Source organism: Xyrauchen texanus, chromosome 2, assembly GCF_025860055.1.
Source record: "Xyrauchen texanus isolate HMW12.3.18 chromosome 2, RBS_HiC_50CHRs, whole genome shotgun sequence".
NCBI classification, from domain to species: domain Eukaryota; kingdom Metazoa; phylum Chordata; class Actinopteri; order Cypriniformes; family Catostomidae; genus Xyrauchen; species Xyrauchen texanus.
Window position 1 is genome coordinate 3,671,354 of NC_068277.1, and position 19,553 is coordinate 3,690,906.

At 42.8% G+C, this 19,553-nt stretch overlaps 2 protein-coding genes across 2 annotated transcripts in view; both read right to left on the minus strand.

Moving 5' to 3' along the window:
* Positions 1-19,553, minus strand: part of LOC127617712 (histone H2B-like) — a 198,383-nt gene that overhangs the window by 140,599 nt on the left and 38,231 nt on the right. The gene's annotated exons all lie outside the window — the stretch shown is intronic.
* LOC127619198 (fucolectin-1-like) lies at positions 79-19,343 on the minus strand. Its single transcript, XM_052092006.1, has 6 exons — positions 19,296-19,343; positions 18,904-18,975; positions 18,227-18,265; positions 9,672-9,951; positions 1,516-1,652; positions 79-209 (listed from the first exon to the last, which is right to left on the minus strand). The coding sequence occupies exons 2-6, from the start codon at positions 18,935-18,937 to the stop codon at positions 79-81; spliced, it is 621 nt and encodes a 206-aa protein (XP_051947966.1). The 5' UTR covers positions 18,938-18,975; positions 19,296-19,343.

Here is a 19,553-nt window from a genome sequence, read left to right on the forward strand (position 1 = left end):
ACACTCGGTGTTGCAAGTGTAAGGGAGGGAATGCATATGTGCATCTAGCTGGTGATTTGTGAGCTAAGGCGTTCAATCTTAGCAGAACCTGTTAATGGAGTTCGTGCCAATTTCCTGGGCAGATAACTTGGTGACCAACACACCAATTTTTGGTGCAGCATGTTTAACAAGCACCACAAAAGCAGCAGTGCTGGAGATCTGGACTCTTGCTGATTAGAGAGAACATCAAGTCATAATAAGCTGCACGTGCAGCTCTGGAAAGAATGACAGACTCTGAGGTGCGCCAACACAGTAAATTCAAACATTTCAAACCATTTTTTTAGGCTTAAGCGCGAAACTTCAAGCAACTCCGTCTCAGAGGCTGCATGTCCCATTTTCCTGCCCTCAGAGGGAAATTTCTGCAAGCGTCTCAACTGTCCTGTACCTGTCTCGCTAATGAAAGCCCAGTGACAAAATATCCCTGATATCATCCCCACTGCTGAATGTGAACAATAGTAGTGCACCGGAGTGGGCCACAAATTGCCCTGGGCACAATGAACAGTTGAAGCCTCTGGTGATGGAGAAGATGAGAGACGCACGCTTTAGCCGGTGGCAAATCATCCCCAAATTGTCTGTGCTCTGTATCCTGACCTTGCTAGATACATGGAGGAGAGGGGACCGGCATCAGCTTCCCCAGAAAGCAAAGTGCTTTGAGTGTCATACGCACAGAATGAACACAATCAATCTCAAGAAGTTCTGCATGCCTGACAGGGATAAACATCAGTGATGCAGCCCCCCACCCTCCCAATAATCTCAGCTAAACGTGACTGTATCGTGTGTACCAATCTTATATATATTTATTCTCTAGCTTTTGAAAAAATGTAATATGTGATGTATTTTCTCTATGACCGAAAGAACTAGGTCATGAGTACAAGTGTCCGAAATGGGCTTCCTCAGGAGGGTGGCGGGCTTCTCCCTTAGAGATAGATTGAGGAGCTCAGTCATCCGTGAGGAGCTCGGAGTAGAGCCGCTGCTCCTTTGCATTGAAAGGAGTCAGTTGAGGTGGTTTGGGCATCTGGTAAGGATGCCCCCTGGCCACCTCCCTAGGGAGGTGTTTCAGGCACGTCCAGCTGGAAGAAGGCCTTGGGGAAGACCCAGGATTAGGTGGAGAGCTTACATCTCCACACTGGCCTGGGAATGCCTCGGGGTCCCCCAGTCAGAGCTGGTTAATGTAGCTAGGGATAGGGAAGTTTGGGGCCCCCTGCTGGAGCTGCTGCCCTGCGACCCGACTTCAGATAAGTGGCTGAAGATGAATGGATGGATGGTATTTTCTCTAGGAATGTTTTACTTTTTTGATGTATGTACTGTATTACTTTTTGGAGACATAGATAAGATGAGAGACCTTTGCTCGTACCTCCAATGACTATGTAGCTTATTGAAGTTTTCAGCTAAAATCAGATGAAAAATTGGCAAGTGGTACACCACAATCAGAACATAATTAAACAAAACATAATTACAGTAGGTGTCATAAATTACCTGTTTTATAGACTTCTACCTCGCACAGAGTGAGACAAGTCTGACGTCCAGGAATAAACACGTTCACATAGCGACCCTCCATTACACATGAGAAAGTGGCAGAATTACCTGCTTCAATAGTAGGAATTATAGCACATCTAAAGACATATCATGAAAAAGACAATCAATTCACCTGTTCAAAACAATCAATTCATCTTTAAAGAGTGCAGTTCTGTATAATTCACTGTCTGATTTCATATGTTGGTATACAACTTTTAACACTACACACTCTCATTGTTATATAAAATGCTCAAATAGTGACTTTTTTCCTGTGCCACCAAACCATCATGAAATGAATGGACAATTATGTCATCATTCACTCATTGCTTTGTTTATTTATTGTTTCTTTGTTCATTGTTTGGTAAATGTCGTGGGACACAAATCAAATTTCAGAATGTCCAATTTGCAGCTTAAAAACATTTAGAAAACAATCATATATATAATCACAAACATAATCCATGCTATATGTGCAATGTATTCTGGATCTCCAGAGACCATGTATGATGGCTACTGTAAGGAATGTAGGTCTAAATGTAGGTCTTAACGCAACAATAACGTTTTTCAGTGATTAAATCCTTCAGTTTCACTCTGGAGCTATCATATGTTTTAAGAAGACTTTAAATGCAACATACATTGTTTGGAATTTTTAATACTGCTTTTTTATCATGTTTGGAATAAAGTATTGTAACTGTACTTTTACTTGCTTGTTATATCTTTTATATATTTGGTTGGTTATATTGTTGTTGTATTATGAACTGTAGCGGCTCATAACCACATAAAAAGGTGGAACAGATTTTTGCAGGTGTTGTTGCATAATTCCACCACAAAGTATCTCTCGAATGCTCCATTCCATTCAACCCAGAGAGTCTGAATTTCCAACATCCTGCTTGTAAATGTGCAATGGATCACCACTTGAAGTCAGACTTCCAACTTGGAAACTCATGTTGAAATCCACTATTTTAGTTTGTAAAATATATTAAATTATGCTATTTTTATAATCACTTGTAGAGCAGAGGCGTCAATGGTGACAATCATGAGCAATGCAGTTTTGTTTGCCTATGCGTCCTTTTCCAAGTATTGGAAGCATCTATCCCATAATTTACTTTGAATGGAAAGCAACACAATATTAATTGTGAGGTCTTTAAGAAGAACACGTTTTCTTATGCTGCCTTCATGTTCTAACAAATCACCATACTTCCCCACTAGGTTCATTCTTGCACATTTTGGGGGAACTCTTATGTTAAAGGGGTCATGACATGAGAAACCAAATTTGCCTTGATCTTTTGGTATATAAGAGGTCTTTGTATCATTAAAACGTCCTGCAAGTTTAATATTTTAAGACGTCCTCCCCATTCTAAACGAATCATTTATTTAATCAAGCTCAAAATACAGCTCGTTCTGGATTCATGGTTAGAAGTGACGTGTCGGTTAGAAGTGACGTAACAGCGTTTGCATATGACCGCCTCCAGCACAAGATAACTACGCTTTAAGCGCAAGACAACTACGCTCATTTCAGTATCGCCGTCGCCTCACAAGTGTTCAGTCGATGGACAGCGAGCTCTGACAGAGACTACTTGTGAACAGAAAAATTACGATGCCACACAGATGTGCTGTTCCTGGCTGTGGTCAAACAAAAACTCTGAATAAGCTGTCGAAAGATCCAGACGCCAGGGAAAAATGGATGCAGTTTATTTTTTGCGGACGCCCCAGTCACAGCAAGGTTAACTTAAGCGTTTGTTCTGTACATTTTAAGGATGACTGTTTTGAGAACAAATCTCAATATGATGCTGGCTTTGCCAGAAAACTGTTGCTGAAAGATAAGTCCGTGCCGACTATTCTGGGAACAACGACGACGCAAACTGTAAGTAATCTATTTTAAACTTTAAACTACTTTTTAAAGCGCAATTTCATTCATTATGAATAATCACAGTGTTTTTACTTAGTTTACTTGCATATTGTTCTGGCTGGGGCGTCAATAATTGATACATAGGCACTGACGTTAGCCAATCATAACAGTGGGCGTTAACACTGAAGTCTTAAATGGAAAACGCCCCCAAAACAGACTGTTTGAATCAGAGGATGAGAAACAGGGTGGGAAAAGGTCATAAATCACTAGATTTTAAAAGTTTTTCTTAAAAAAAAATATATTAATACTATAATTGCACCTAAGGGAACATAATAATACAATAAAAAAAACCATGTCATGACCCCTTTAATATAATACTAATAAAATATATTTTTTTAACATTTTAAATAAAGTAATGTTTCAAATTACACTAAATGTTTCTATTTGCAAATACTGGCAGCAGGTGTGGTCACACTACATTTTGCAATCCATTCACCTCCATTAAAATGCAATCGAATGTGGGTCATCTGATTATTTGTATGACAAGAAGATGTGTGACTGATTTGAATGTCTCACACTGACCGATTGGCTCAATATAAAGAACACATTTCAAAGCTGTGCATTTTTATCATTGCAAGAAAGTGAGTAGACAGAATATTTTAACATTTTGAATATGTTAGTGTCTGTGAAGCCATAAAGTTTTAATATTTACATGCAAACATGCATTAAGTCTTAAAGCAAGTAGGTTGGCAACATTTCCGTGCAAAGCTCTAATGGGCTGGGTCGAGTGTGATTTAATTCTGAGGTTCTTCTCCAGTTATTGCAGCATCTGCATCCCCTTATATATTACATTTTTAGTCAAGCTATGTTATTATAAATAAAAACAGAATATTTATAAGAATATGATTGTGCAAATGATCTGTATACAATCGTCCCATTCTGCGACTCATAGAGAAGCACAGCATATTTCCAGCAGGTGAGACACGGGCGACCAGGACTAGAGCCTAAAGTCCCAGAGAGGCTGAAAGAGAATATACAACATGTGAATCGAGCAGCACTGGCAAAAATAGTTAAATTTCTGTACAGCATCCTTGAGCTATTAAAGGTGCTATTCAAAACAAGCATATTATTATTATTATTATTATTATTATTATTATTGATCAACTGACACAAAATCATGGCTAGTACTAAAAATGGTTGATAGATCTTTGATATGTTACGCCCCAGGGTGTATCTTTCTTTTATTTCCTTGTTACATCTGTGGATGTAGAAGTTGCATGTATATTGACTATTTTTTTGTATGTTTTCTGTTGTCTCCCTTGTGTTCCCTGTCATCCCAACCAGGTTAATTTACATCAGCTGTGAATGATTAAGATCGAGTGCTGAGCAGCTCTGATTGGTGCACTACTACTTTTTTTTTTGTTTTTAAACCTGTTTTCTCTTGTTTATGGCTAGGTAGGGAGTGAGGCAAGATTTGTTAATTTATTAAGTAGTTTGTGCCTCCCTTTCAGCTAGACTCATTTTGTTTGTTATTTTGGCCTGGTCCCCTCTTGAAGCCTTTATGCTTCCCTTTGATTTGTATGTAATAGAGGACAATAAACTTGTAAACTGTTTTTGTAACCTGTTGTGGTTATTGGTGGCTGGGACAGCAGTGAAGACCTCAAAACGTGTGTGGGGTGTTTTTTTTTTTTTATTTATTTTTTTTTTCTGTAAGTTCCTTTTAACTTGTTAGTTTTCTTCCCGACCCCTAGACTGGGAGAAAACGTAACAGATGTGATCTGCTGATTGTAGCCTCAAACTGCAAATGCAGGAACTGCGTTTAAACTTTGCACCGAGTTTAGATGGGCTTTGTGGCACTTTATTTACATAAAATACACCCACAGCTTGCGCCCATAAACCCAGAGACAGTGCAAACACTCTCCCACATCCTCTTGCACTTTGCACTGGAACAAAAATTGCATTTACGATTAGCACTCTCACAAAAATATGCTAGCTTTGCCTAGCATGGTCATGTAAATAGAGCCCTTATTGTTTATTAAAACAAGAACCCCTTGAGTGTGACATCACAGCCTGTCCATTTGCGGGTGATGTTCAAGATAATTTTTCATACTTAAAGCCCAGTGTGACTGTGGCTTAACAGATGTTTCAGTAAAATTTCGACTTAGAAATAGAATAACTTTTACTAGGCCTGCTTTTTATAGTATGGATCTGTTTTCAAGTGGATGAATATTTTGGTGGGGCTCTACCCTACTTGCTCATATAAACAAGCCACAGCTGATTATTTGTAAGGTTTAGGCCAAGGGGTGGGGTTAGGTCTTCCCAAAAAATGTTTTATTATAGAGTAAATGCAATTATGGTGATTTACCTACCAATGATGTTTTATACTGTTAATAAGTGATTATATTGTTAATAAGTGGCTAAGCTAAAGCTAAAACCCAGTGCTACCGAGCATCTTTCTCGCTAATGTACGGTCTCTGGCAAATAAGATCGATGAACTATGGCCTCGGATTACTTGGCGAATGTTTTTGGACTGCAACGTTATGGTTTTCACAGAAATTTGGCTCAATAGCACCATTCCAACCAGCGTGATTGAGCTAGAGGAGTGCACTATCCGTAGAGCTGACAGAACGGCTGTGGGTAAAAGCAAAGGTGGGGGTGTTTGCATGTATGTAAACAGAACGTGGTGCATCGATGCTGTTATTACCAAATCCCACTGTTCTGCTGATATTGAGTACCTCTTTATCAAGTACAGACCTTTTTACCTGGCCCGTGAATTTGCATCTACCATAATCGCTGCAGTATATGTACCCCTGGATGCTAATGCTAAGCTAGCCATGAAGGAACTCCCTTCTGTTTTTAGTAAACTGTAAACAATGCATCCGGACAGAGCTTTTATCATTGCTGCCGGTTTCAATCACAGCAATTTGAAAACGGCACTCCCCAAATTTTATCAAAGCGTTTTCTTTTTGCCCTACAAGAGGAGACAACACTCTCTTGATCATGTTTATACAAACACCTCTGATGCCTACAAAGCCACCCCCTCCCCCATGTTGGACAATCCAATCAAGCACTTGTCCCCGTTCCTATTCTCCAAATACACCCCCATCATCAAATATGTGAAACCCACAGTGAGGACTGTAAAATTGTGGCTGGAAGGAGCTGACTCTTCACTACAGCATGAGTTCCAGAACACCGACTGGAATGTGCTTTGCTTCTCAGGCCAACCAGGACTCCCACACCGACATTAATCGCTACACAAATTCTGTTCTGCAACACATCAACAGGTGTGTCGACATGATAACCACCCATAAAACTATTAAAACATACCCCAATCAGAAATCCTGGATGAACAAGGATGTCCGACTCCTGCTGATGGCACGTGATGCTGCTTTCAGATCTGGTGACCGGGAAGCCTACAATTTATCCAGGGCCAATCTGAAGAGTGGAATTAAAGCAGCCAAATACAACTACAAACTGCGGATTGAGGTAAATTTTACAAACAATGACCCTCGACATATGTGGACAGGCATCCATGACCTCACAAACTACAAACCAGCGAACAGCACCCCCCCCCAACCAGTAATGCCAGCCTCCCAGACAAACTAAACACCTTTTATGCTCGCTTTGATCGCAGAAACGCAGAACAACCCATAAAAGCTGAGCTCCCACCTGATGACCTGCCACTCACTTTTTTCTCCAGTGATGTGTGCTCCACCCTGAGCAGAGTGAATGCGCTTAAAGCTGCTGGCCCTGATGGCATCCCAGGCCGAGTGCTCAGGGCCTGCTCAGAACCGCTGGCTGACATCTTCACCAACATTTACAACCTTTTGTTGGCCCAGTTCATTGTCCCCACCTCCTTCAAAACAGCCACCATTGTACCAGTACCAAAAAATGCTGCTACAGTGGTTCTCATTGATTTCCGCCCTGTTGCTCCCATCATAGCAAAGTGTTTTGAGAGGCTGGTCCTCTCCCACCAGAATACATGTCTGCCCCAACACTGGACTCCTATCAGTTTGCCTACAAACCCAACAGATCAACTGAGGATGCTATTGCCTCAGCTCTTCACCCTGCCGTGACTCCCTTGGACAAAAATAACACGTATGTCAGGATACTATTCATTGATTTCAGTTCTGCCTTCAATACTGTGAACCCATCCAAGCTGATCTCCAAGCTCACTGATCTTGGCATCAGCCCCTCCCTCTACAACAAGACCATAGACTTTCTCACTAACAGACCACAGTCTGTTAGGATCAGCAACCACAAATCCTCCACCCTCACTTTAAACACTGGTGCACCACAGGGCTGAGTCCAATCCTCTACTCCCTCTTCACCCTCGACTGCATACCTGAGCATGGCTCCAACTCCATAATCAAGTTTGCAGATAACACCACTGTGGTAGGCCTGATTAGCGGCGGCAATGAGACAGCCTACAAGGAACAGGTACAGCGCCTGGCAGTGTGGTGTACCAACAACAATCAAACACTCAATACCCAGAAGACCAAGGTTCTTATTGTGGACTACCAACAAATTAGGACGTGGGTGTCCATATCTCTGAGGATCTTTCCTGGACCTACAACACCTCCACTTTGATCAAAAAGGCGCACCAGCACCTTTACTTCCTTAGGAAGCTAAGAAAAGCTCACCTGTCCCCCCACTGAACTTTTACCACTGCACTTTTGAAAGTATCTTAACTGCATCACAGTGTGGTATGGAAACTGCACTGTCTCAGATCAGAAGACACTCGAGCGGGTGGTGAAAACTGCCACTGTCACTGGTTTCCAGCTACCCTCCATCAAAGACATTCACAATAAACGCTGCCATCTGGGAGATGCTATAGGAGTCTTCGCTGTCGCACCAGCAGACTCAGGAACAGTTTCTTTCCCTCAGCTGTCAGCCTACTGAACACTAAACGCTGAACACTACATTTACATTTACATTTGCATTTACATTTATGCATTTGGCAGACTCTTTTATCCGAAGCGACTTACAGTGCAGTTGTTACAGGGACAAACCCCCCAGAGCAACCTGAAGTTAAGTGCCTTGCTCAAGGGCCCAACTGTGGCATCTTGGTGGTGCTGGGGCTTGAAGCCCAGACCTTCTGGTCAGTAACTCTGTGCCTCAACCACAGAGCCACCACTGCCCCACTACATCCACATAACTTCTACCTCCTGATGCTGCTTGCAATGTTATGGTCACCAGCCATATAAATATATTTACATATTTATACCTCATTCTGTACTATGCACCTTCAGTTTTATGTTTCTTCATTTGTACTGTATTCATAGACATTTGCATTGAGCTGGTATCTGCTTCTCTACATAATAACTTTGCACTCAAAAAACCCATATTGTACATACTCACACATATACATATGTACAAATACATATGTACAATATACATATACAAATTGCTATTTGCTCTTCTGGTTAGATGCTAACTGCATTTCATTGGCTCTGTACTTGTATTTCGCACACTGACAATAAAGTTGAATCTAATCTAATTAGGTTTAGGAATATGGTTGGGTAAGGGGATCTAAAATATCATTATGATATATAAACATTATAAATATATTAGTTTAGTTAAAATATACTATATAAGTATTATGAAACATTTTGTGCAATCAGAAAATTGCTGAGCCTATGCAAATCTCCGAACTAAGGTGAGAATGGAATGACAATGATGTTTTCATGATGTATGCAAAATGTCACTATGGTAATGTCTTTGTCACAACACTGCCCTGATTAAAACCAATGTTTATCCCCCACACTTTTTCATACAGGAAAAGGGGATGTATGTAAATGCAAACTTTACAATTTATTATGCCACATTAGTACTTTTCTTTGCTGTAAGAGATGTGAAGTGCTCTGTGAAAGGTTTTTTTTTTGTTACAAGTAGATATGAGAAATGCATTATATCATAATTGTGATCGGGAACCTGCAAAGATGCAAATTAAATGTCATCAATGGCGGTCCACTTCTGCAATTTAGGCTGTTAATCAGAAGCCATGGGGTTAGAACCTGTGACCTTCTGTTAATCAGAAGGTCACAGGTTCTAACCCCATGGCCACCACCGTTGTGTCCTTGAGCAAGGCACTTAACTCCAGGTTGTTCTGGGGGGAATTGTCCCTGTAATAATTGCACTGTAAGTCGCTTTGTATAAAAGCGTCTGCCAAATGCATTAATGTAAATGTAATATGTGTTGAATTTTTATCTTAAAACACTACTGCTGTCCTCTATGAAGTTTAAACTGATTTAATGAATAACTGTATTACCTGGGATTGTTGTTGCCGTTGTTTTCCAGGGAGTTTCCAATGCGAATCTCTGCTCCATTGATTTGTTCAGGACAGCAGTCTGCTCTGTTAGTAATAACCACTGTTCTAACTAAATAAATATCCAGAAGATCCAACCTCCACCATGGGCTAATTTCATCTTCTGTCATGGAGCAGGATGTGGCTGAGCCCGGGGCCTTTCTTACACCATCTATGGCTTTTTCTGCTGGTCTGTGGTAATATATGGATGACTGTGTAGCATGACCTCTTAAGGCCAAGTTTTCTGAAACACATTCAAGAAAAGTGATTCAGTCAGGATTTATACATGCACACATAATACCCTGTATGTGTCAGCATACTGATGACCATTACAACATCTGCAACCCTCATGTTCAGTTTGAAGTCTGACAAACCCAAAGCCAATTTGGAAACCTAAAACATTTTCCTTCATTATCAGGTTAATACTTCATGTTCCCCTTCTGTCGCTATCTCCACGTTGTGTCAGAGAAGCGACACTAGGGGTCTCTCTTGAGCCGATATATATATATATATATATATATATATATATATATATATATATATATATATATATACCTCTGTTCTATGAAAAAAGGCAGATGAGAAGTTGGCAGACGGTATTTGCATATCCCGCCCCCGGATATACGGGTATTTAAGTGGAGCGAATACGGGAGTTCATTCAGAAAATTTCTTCAGAGCCGATGGTCGTGTACGCAGTTGCAGCGAGTTACACACCAAGTTCCTGTTTAAATCCTCTGACGCTCTGCATGCTGTTGGACTTTACGGCGCACAACAGCAACTTTCTTCTTCATGCACGGCTGTGCATTTTTGCCCCTGGGCGCTTCGACAGCACAGACAACTCGAAAGAGTTATTCTAAAAGAGTCATTTCACTCTAAAAAGAGCAAAACACAGCGGCGTTGAACGTCCTTCTCAGGACGCGTCTTTTTAAAGACGATTTTTCCGCCCCTGTGTAGTTTCTGGATGCGGTTGATTTTTCCCCACCTCTGAGGGTCATAAAAACTGCCTTGCATACCTGGGTTGCGATCACACGCAGGCAGCGTTTTTATGAATGGTCTATGTTTTCAGTACGAGAACATAGCCATGACAGCATTGCGGTCGTAGGCTTTTTCTTGTAGTGAGAGAGAGCCACTTCAGCCGCCCCCCCGCGCCCCGCCTCCTTCCTACGGGATTGAGGCAGGCGACGCGGGCGATGAAGACGATCTGGGGACAATGACGGGCTCCGTTTCGCCGGGTGAACCCCCTCAAAACCCCCCGCCTCCCAGGCACGCTTGCTTGTTTCTGTCCGAGCTCGGGATGAGCATTCTCTCCAATGGGTTATGTTTTCAGTGTGAGAACATAACCGCGGCAGCATTGCGATCTCTGCTTTCTCTTGTAGTGAGAGAAAGCCATTTCAGCCGCCCCCCGCACCTCGCCTCCTTCCTACGGGATTGAGGCAGGCGCCGCTGGTGATGAAAGACAATCTGGGGAGAATAATGGGACGCTTTCGCCGGGTAAATCCCCTCGAAATCTCCCGCCTCCCCGGCATGCTTGCCTGCTTCCCCCGAGCTTGGGATTAGTGCGGTCTGCTTAACGGCCTACCGTCCGGTCCCTCGAGCTCCCTGGCATTGGATGATGACATCACCGCTGTATCGGAGAGTGTAACAGCGGCATCGGATGCGGATAACTCGCCTGGGCCACCACCTTCGGGTCTGCCGCCCAGTCTGAGCCTGACGCACGGAGGTCCACTATGCTTCCCCGAGCTTAATTGGTTCCGCAGGCATGTGCGCCGCTCACAGCCATGCCCCCCCCCGGTTCCTTCCCAGACGTGCGTGACGAGCTGAGCAAGCCCAGCTTCCTCGCTCCTCCGCTCTCGCTACCCTCGGTGGTAGAACAGTCCCAGACCACTCCCCCCTGCACGCCATGGCCCCCTCCTGCAAGTCCATCGGGCCAAGGCACTTCAAAATCTGCACTTGGGTAGTCCTGTTCATGACGTGCCGCAGGAACTGCACTCAAACAGGCGATGGCCACCCCCCGTGGTCCAGAAACGCAACGCATGGACAGGACCTGGTCGCAGTACAGGAGGCAGACAAAGCACGCTTTCTCAAAACACCCCCGTTTCCCAGCTCCGTCCATTTGGCGACACCACTTGATGACTCCGCCCAGCAGTCCTCAGTGGTGAAGAAACAGACAGAGGCTATTTCACACATCCTGCCCTGCCGCAAACCTGCCGCCAGGGGCCATGCCCTGTCTGCTCACTGAGGGCGTCCTCCTGTGGCTTTCAAGAAAGAAAGAAAGTGGTGATCCGCCTCAACTAACAAAAGAGACTGGGCCCAGCTCTCAGCCCCAGCGTTGAGCTCCCTGCAGAAGTTGGACGCCCCTCGTCTCACGGACCCCCTCAAGGACCCGGAAGGCTCCCAGACGCTCCAGAAATGATTGACCCAGAGACCGAGACCGTAGCTCCAGAGCTGGTAAGACCGCTCCGTTCCCCGGTGGAGGGTCGGGAGGAGAATCTTTTGTTAAATTCATTACATTTTCAATAATAGAGCTATTTCCTTTTGTCTCTGGGTTACCTGGCCTGCAAAGGCCGTTCTCATGGCACTTTGCTTCCAGGTCTCAACAGTCCCGGCATGCTGGACGTGGCCACAGTCCGCCTTCAGCCCCATGACTGTTCCCCGGCCGGCCGGTTCAGACGAGTCCAGAGGACGCCAACATCAGACCTCCTCCTCAGTCACGAACCCGCCCCCTGCCGGGTGCGCAGAGCAAGGTTAGTGCTTCGAGTCTGTTCTCAGCACCAGAGCCTCGGGACGCTTCACTGCCTCCCGACGCCGTATTACCTGTTCCGCCCCGCTGCGAAGCCCCGACGGGTACGTCCAAAATACTCGTCCCCTTGGTGCCCCTAGCACGGAGTTTAGAGGCATGGCTTTCACTGCCCAACCCGTCACGCTGGCTGCACCGGACCATTCGACTCGGTTACGCAATTCAGTTTTCCAGGCTCTGCCCCCTTCGTGGGCGTCCATTTTTCCGCAGTATACGGCGAACATGCCAAGTCCCTGCACGAAGAAATCACATCTCTGCTAATCAAAGATGCGATAGAGCCTGTCCCTCCAACCGAAACAAAGAAGGGTTTCTACAGCCCTTACTTCATTGTACCCAAGAAAGGCGGCGGCTTACGACCGATCTTGGACCTGTGAGTTTTCAACCGGGCTCTGTCCAAACTCCCGTTCAAAATGCTCCCCCAGAAACAAAATTCTGGCTGGCATCTAGATTGGTTTGCAGCGGTAGACCTGAAGGACGCGTACTTTCATGTCTCGATCCTGCCACGACGCCAACCCGTTCTACGGTTTGGGTTCGGCGGTCGGGCGTATCAGTACGAAAGTCCTCCCCTTTGGCCTGTCTCTGTCCCCTCATCCTGGCCTGAGAGTTACTATGCGCACACAGAGACCGAGTGCTTAGGCACCTTAGCCGTTTTGGCTTCAGGTCAACTGGGAAAAGAGTGAGCTTGCCCCGTTTAGAGCATCTCTTTTCTCAGCATAGGAGTTAGACTCAGTCTCAATGTCAGCACATCTCTCTAACGAGCGTGCAACAGGTTCGGCAAGGCCCAGGTAGACCTGTTTGCCTCCCAAGAAACCTCCCACTGCCCACTCTGGTATGCCCGGACAGAGGCTCCCCTCGGGGCAGACGCTTTGGCACGCAGCTGGCCCGCAGGGCTGCGCAAGTACGCATTTCCCCCAGTGAGCCTTCTTGCACAGGTGCTGTGCAAGGTCAGGGAAGACGAAGAGCAAGTCATCCCCAACTGGACCACCCGGACTTGGTTCTCGGACCTCACGCTCCTCGCGACAGCCCCTCCCTGGCAAATTCCCCTGAGGAAGGACCTCCTTTCCCAGGGAAGGGGCACGCTCTGGCACCCGCACCCAGACCTCTGGAACCTCCACGTCTGGCCCTTGGACGGGATGCGGAAGATCTAGCCGGTCTACCACCGACAGTCATAGATACTATCAACCAAGCCAGAGCCCTGTCTACCAGGCATCTTTATGCCCTCAAGTGGCACTCGTTCGCAAATTGGTGTTCTTCCCGGGCTTAAGACCCACAGAGGTGAACGGTTAGGTCAGTGCTCGTGTTTCTACAGGAGAGGCTGGAGAGGAGGCTGTCCCTCTCCACCCTCAAGGTGTATGTCGCTGCCATCGTGGCTCACCACGACACGATAGACGGCAAGTCTCTAGGTAAGCACGACTTAATTACCAGGTTCCTAAAAGGTGCCCGGAGGCTAACTCCCTCCCGGCCTAACCTGTTTCCCTCCTGGGATCTCTCGATCGTCCTCACGCCTCTCGACGCCATTTCCTGCCTTATCACACCCAGGCCGTGACCCCCCCCTTGCGGGTCCGAGCTCACTCAACCAGGAGTGTTGCGTCATCATGGGCACTGGCCAAGGGCACCTCCCTAGCAGACATCTGCAGAGCAGCAGGATGGGCAACACCTAACACTTTCGGAGATTCTACAATCTCCGAATTGAGTCGGTATCGTCCTGTGTTTTCTTAGGTCCGAGCCCGTAGAACTCTGTAACACGCTGACGATCTGGCCGGGTGAATCGCTTGCACCTAGCGCCCTTTCCCTCAGCCGAGGTAAAATAGTGGAGTCCTGTTCGGACTCCCCCTGTGTGTAATTCTGCAGTACTGTCCCCTCACGAGCAGACTCCTGTGTCTCCCTTAGGCAGTTACAGCTGCCTCGGTCGCCGTGCTGTAAGCTTCCCCCCTCTACAAGGCTGGATCTACCACCGCGCCAACTTTCCCGAATAGGTCCTAAGCGGCCATGTGATGTATTCGCCACTCTTTGCCTCCCCTGCAGGGTAGGTGTGGTCTTCACAGGGTCTTCTCCCCCTGAAAGAATAGGAAATGGGGTAAGACCCCCTTCCCTTAATGCATGTAAGGGCCCCGGCTGTAGTTGCTCTATGCGAGAAACCTAGAGAGAAAAGAGGCCCAGCCAGGCTTGGCCCATTTCCAGGTTGGCAAACATCACCTTGTTCCCCTCTCCAGGGTAACCAGAAGGATTCTGATGGCTTTAATGGGGCATTGGGGAAGGGTACGTGCAGCGTGATACAGCTGGTCACCTTTGCACGTAAGAAATACCTGCCCGCTCCTGTATTAGCAGTCCACGTACACTGCTCAGCAGATGGCATTTGTAAAAGTGGACCTCTACTGTCGCTTCTCTGACACAACGTGGAGAGAGCGACAGAAGGGGAACGTCTAGGTTACGTATGTAACCTCCGTTCCCCGATGGAGGGAACAAGACGTTGTGTCTTCCCCGCCATGTCGCTGAGCCAAGCCACTGTTGTGGCCGGACCATTTCCGGCTCCTCAGAAAAATCCTGAATAAACTCCCGTATTCGGCCCGCTTAAATACCCGTATGTCCGGGGGCGGGATATGCAAATACTGTCATTGGCCTTTTTTCATAGAACAGAGGTATATATATATATATATATATACAGGTCCTTCTTAAAAAATTAGCATATTGTGATAAAGTTCATTATTTTCCATAATGTAATGATAAAAATTAAACTTTCATATATTTTAGATTCATTGCACACCAACTGAAATATTTCAGGTCTTTTATTGTTTTAATACTGATGATTTTGGCATACAGCTCATAAAAACCCAAAATTCCTATCTCAAAAAATTAGCATATCATGAAAAGGGTCTCTAAACGAGTTATTAACCTAATCATCTGAATCAACTAATTAACTCTAAACACCTGCAAAAGATTCCTGAGGCTTTTAAAAACTCCCAGCCTGTTTCAATACTCAAAACCGCAATCATGGGTAAGACTGCCAACCTGACTGCTGTCCAGAAGGCCATCATTGATACCCTCAAGCAAGAGGGTAAGACACAGAAAGAAATTTCTGAACAAATAGGCTGTTCCCAGAGTGCTGTATCAAGGCACCTCAGTGGGAAGTCTGTGGGAAGGAAAAAGTGTGGCAAAAAACGCTGCACAACGAGAAGAGGTGACTGGACCCTGAGGAAGATTGTGGAGAAGGACCGATTCCAGACCTTGGGGGACCTGCTGAAGCAGTGGACTGAGTCTGGAGTAGAAACATCCAGAGCCACCGTGCACAGGTGTGTGCAGGAAATGGGCTACAGGTGCCGCATTCCCCAGGTCAAGCCACTTTTGAACCAGAAACAGCGGCAGAAGCGCCTGACCTGGGCTACAGAGAAGCAGCACTGGACTGTTGCTCAGTGGTCCAAAGTACTTTTTTCAGATGAAAGCAAATTTTGCATGTCATTCGGAAATCAAGGTGCCAGAGTCTGGAGGAAGACTGGGGAGAAGGAATGATGGTCTGGGGTGCCATGTCAGCTGCTGGTGTTGGTCCACTGTGTTGTATCAAGGGCAGGGTCAATGCAGCTAGCTATCAGGAGATTTTGGAGCACTTCATGCTTCCATCTGCTGAAAAGCTTTATGGAGATGAAGATTTCATTTTTCAGCACGACCTGGCACCTGCTCACAGTGCCAAAACCACTGGTAAATGGTTTACTGACCATGGTATTATTGTGCTCAATTGGCCTGCCAACTCTCCTGACCTGAACCCCATAGAGAATCTGTGGGATATTGTGAAGAGAAAGTTGAGAGACGCAAGACCCAACACTCTGGATGAGCTTAAGGCCGCTATCGAAGCATCCTGGGCCTCCATAACACCTCAGCAGTGCCACAGGCTGATTGCCTCCATGCCACGCCGCATTGAAGCAGTCATTTCTGCAAAAGGATTCCCGACCAAGTATTGAGTGCATAACTGAACATAATTATTTGAAGGTTGACTTTTTTTTTGTATTAAAAACACTTCTTTTATTGGTCAGATGAAATATGCTAATTTTTGAGATAGGAATTTTGGGTTTTCATGAGCTGTATGCCAAAATCATCAGTATTAAAACAATAAAAGACCTGAAATATTTCAGTTGGTGTGCAATGAATCTAAAATATATGAAAGTTTAATTTTTATCATTACATTATGGAAAATAATGAACTTTATCACAATATGCTAATTTTTTGAGAAGGACCTGTATATATCGGCGCTCAAGAGAGACCTCTAGTGTCACTTCTCTGACACAACGTCTCGTTCCCTCCATTGGGGAACGGAGGTTACATACGTAACCTAGACGTTTGTTCTGATGAATAATAATAATAATAATAATAATAATAATAATATTATTATTATTATTATTAAGATTTCAACTTATTTTTATTTATTTTATTATTATTATTATTATTAATAATAATAATAATAATAATAATAATAATAATAATATGATTATTATTCTTACATTGATTTGTCTAAGAATTTTAATGTTTCATGTATGAGGTCAAAATGACAGAAATGGAAATATTGAAAATGTGGGATTTTTGTCACAAATCTGTGACATTGATCATCAAAATGCCTTTTTTTTTTTTTAAGCACACAAGATGCTATAAGTTGGGAACATTCTCAAATCATGCTGGATAACATGATCACTAGGTTTTGTTCATGTCAGCTCCAGCGCATGCTGTATTGAAGAAAAAGGTCAACTTAACAAATACTCAGAATATTTGAAATGTTTGTTTTCAAATAATCTTTTCACACATTTATAATGTGGATAATATAATATATAAAATGAAATTTCATATAATGAAAATAATAAAAATTGAACCATTTTCACAAATTATCTCAGACGTTTGGACCCAACTGTATAAAACATGAATATATGCAATTTCTGCATGTTAATATTATATACACACTAGAGCATTATGCCAGTTTGCTTCATTGTGTTCTTTCTTGGGTCCCAAAACACAAACAGCATAACAAAACTCTCAGTGAAAATCTTTCACTGGAATGAAAAAAAGAAAAAAAGACTAAAAGCCATGATGTATGATTATTTAAAAAAAATTAAATAACACACACAAACATGCATTCATTACTGAAACAATTTGAGAATATTATTTAATTGTAATATTTCCTACAATTTGTAATAAGTCAATTTACATCATTATCTGTTTTTGTATGATACAAACATCTCTGGAAAAAATTAAGAGACCACTCCAAATGTTTCTTAAATCAGCATCTCGTGTACACGTATGGCAGCAATTCATTTTTCTCCAGGAATGGCATATAGTCACTCTACATCAATGTGAAAGACTGCTAGAGATCATGCAAAGATGCATGAAAGCTGTGATTGAAAATCAGGGTTATTCCACCAAATATTGATTTCTGAACGCTTCCTACGTTAAAACATTAGTATTGTGTTGTTTATAAATGAATATAAACTTGTTTTCTTTGCATTTTTCGAGGTCTGAAAACACGCCATCTTTTTTGTTATTTTGACTAGTTTCTAGTACTATTTTCTGCAAATAAATGCTCTAAATGACAATATTTTTATATGGAATTTGGGAGAAATGTTGTCAGTACTTTATAGAATAGAACTAGAATATTTTTTTTAATTTTAAATCCAGAGAAATTGAACATTTGTAGTGGTCATTCATTTTTTTCTAGAGCTGGATATATACTGTACATAAATATTACCTTCCAAGCATTCTGTACAGTCCTGAATGGAAATGGCTCCTGTTGCAAAAATAAATAAATGAATACAATGATATCTAAAAAAATCCATTCAATTCAGGTTGTAGCAAGGCTACAGATGGAAACTTTATCACAAAATTATTAGACGTATAATCTAAAAGTTCTCCAGTTTCAGTTCCAACATATAAAAATGCAGTAACACTTCACGATTAGATTAAAAGTGTAATATTAGTAATCTAATCTTAAATATTAGTAAACCGATATTAGGTTGTTTTTTTTAGACCTAAAATATAAAAATATTTTTACAGCATCTATTAACCTTGTTTGATTTTTAAATACAATATTGCTTATTTCATGTTCATACTTAAACTTACAATGTGTCCATTTCAAATAAAACAATAAGATGATTCTCATAAACAGGATTGAGATAATTATGATGAGTAATGATATCTGAATTGAATCAATAGTATGTTATGTATTTATTTTAGTATTTGTTTTTTACTTTCTTGAATAGATACAAGGACTTTTGCACGCGCACACACACACGCACACACACACACAGTCTGCAATAAGCTGTTATTTCTTCAACAGTAAAGTGTTAAACATTTAGATTGCCTAAATCATCTCATTTTGATCAAGATCATTATAAATATCATCATAGACATTTAAACTATACTTACCAAAAAGTAAAAACAGGTAACCAAGTTTCCCCATTTCACTTTATGAAGGTCATGAACTGGATACAGAGGTCACTAAACAAAAGATGAGAGAGATATAATATATGTTCCTAAATCCCATCATGGTAATTGGAAAGTGTGATGGGACATTCAATACTCCATTTGAAAGTAAACAGCATTTTATTGATTCTTTATGTGCAGACTTTATGAACTCACATTCATTGAGAAACTACAAGAGAAATGTCATGTTAATTAAAAATGGTGAAAAAAAACAAATTTAAATGTAACCTGAAATCTTTGTTCAATTAAAAGGAAAAACTACCTAATAATAGACATTCAACCTGCAAAATAAATGTGGTACACTGCATGTCTTGGGATTATGAACAAAAACATACCTTTTGGGATGGGATTAGAAGATGCTGGTTTTAATGTATGTCTCCTTTTCTCTCCTTCACTGTCGTCTGTCTTGTACCATCCAACCTTTTATATTTTGTTTAATGCTCCACCCTGATGATAGTTTGCTGAATATATGGTCAGGACATTTGACCTCCAGAAATGCAGTTCACCTTCAGCTGTCACATCAGGACTTATTTACAAAACAAATCTGCTACAAATGTGGTACAGATACGGTACCAAAAAAAAGGAAAGAAAAA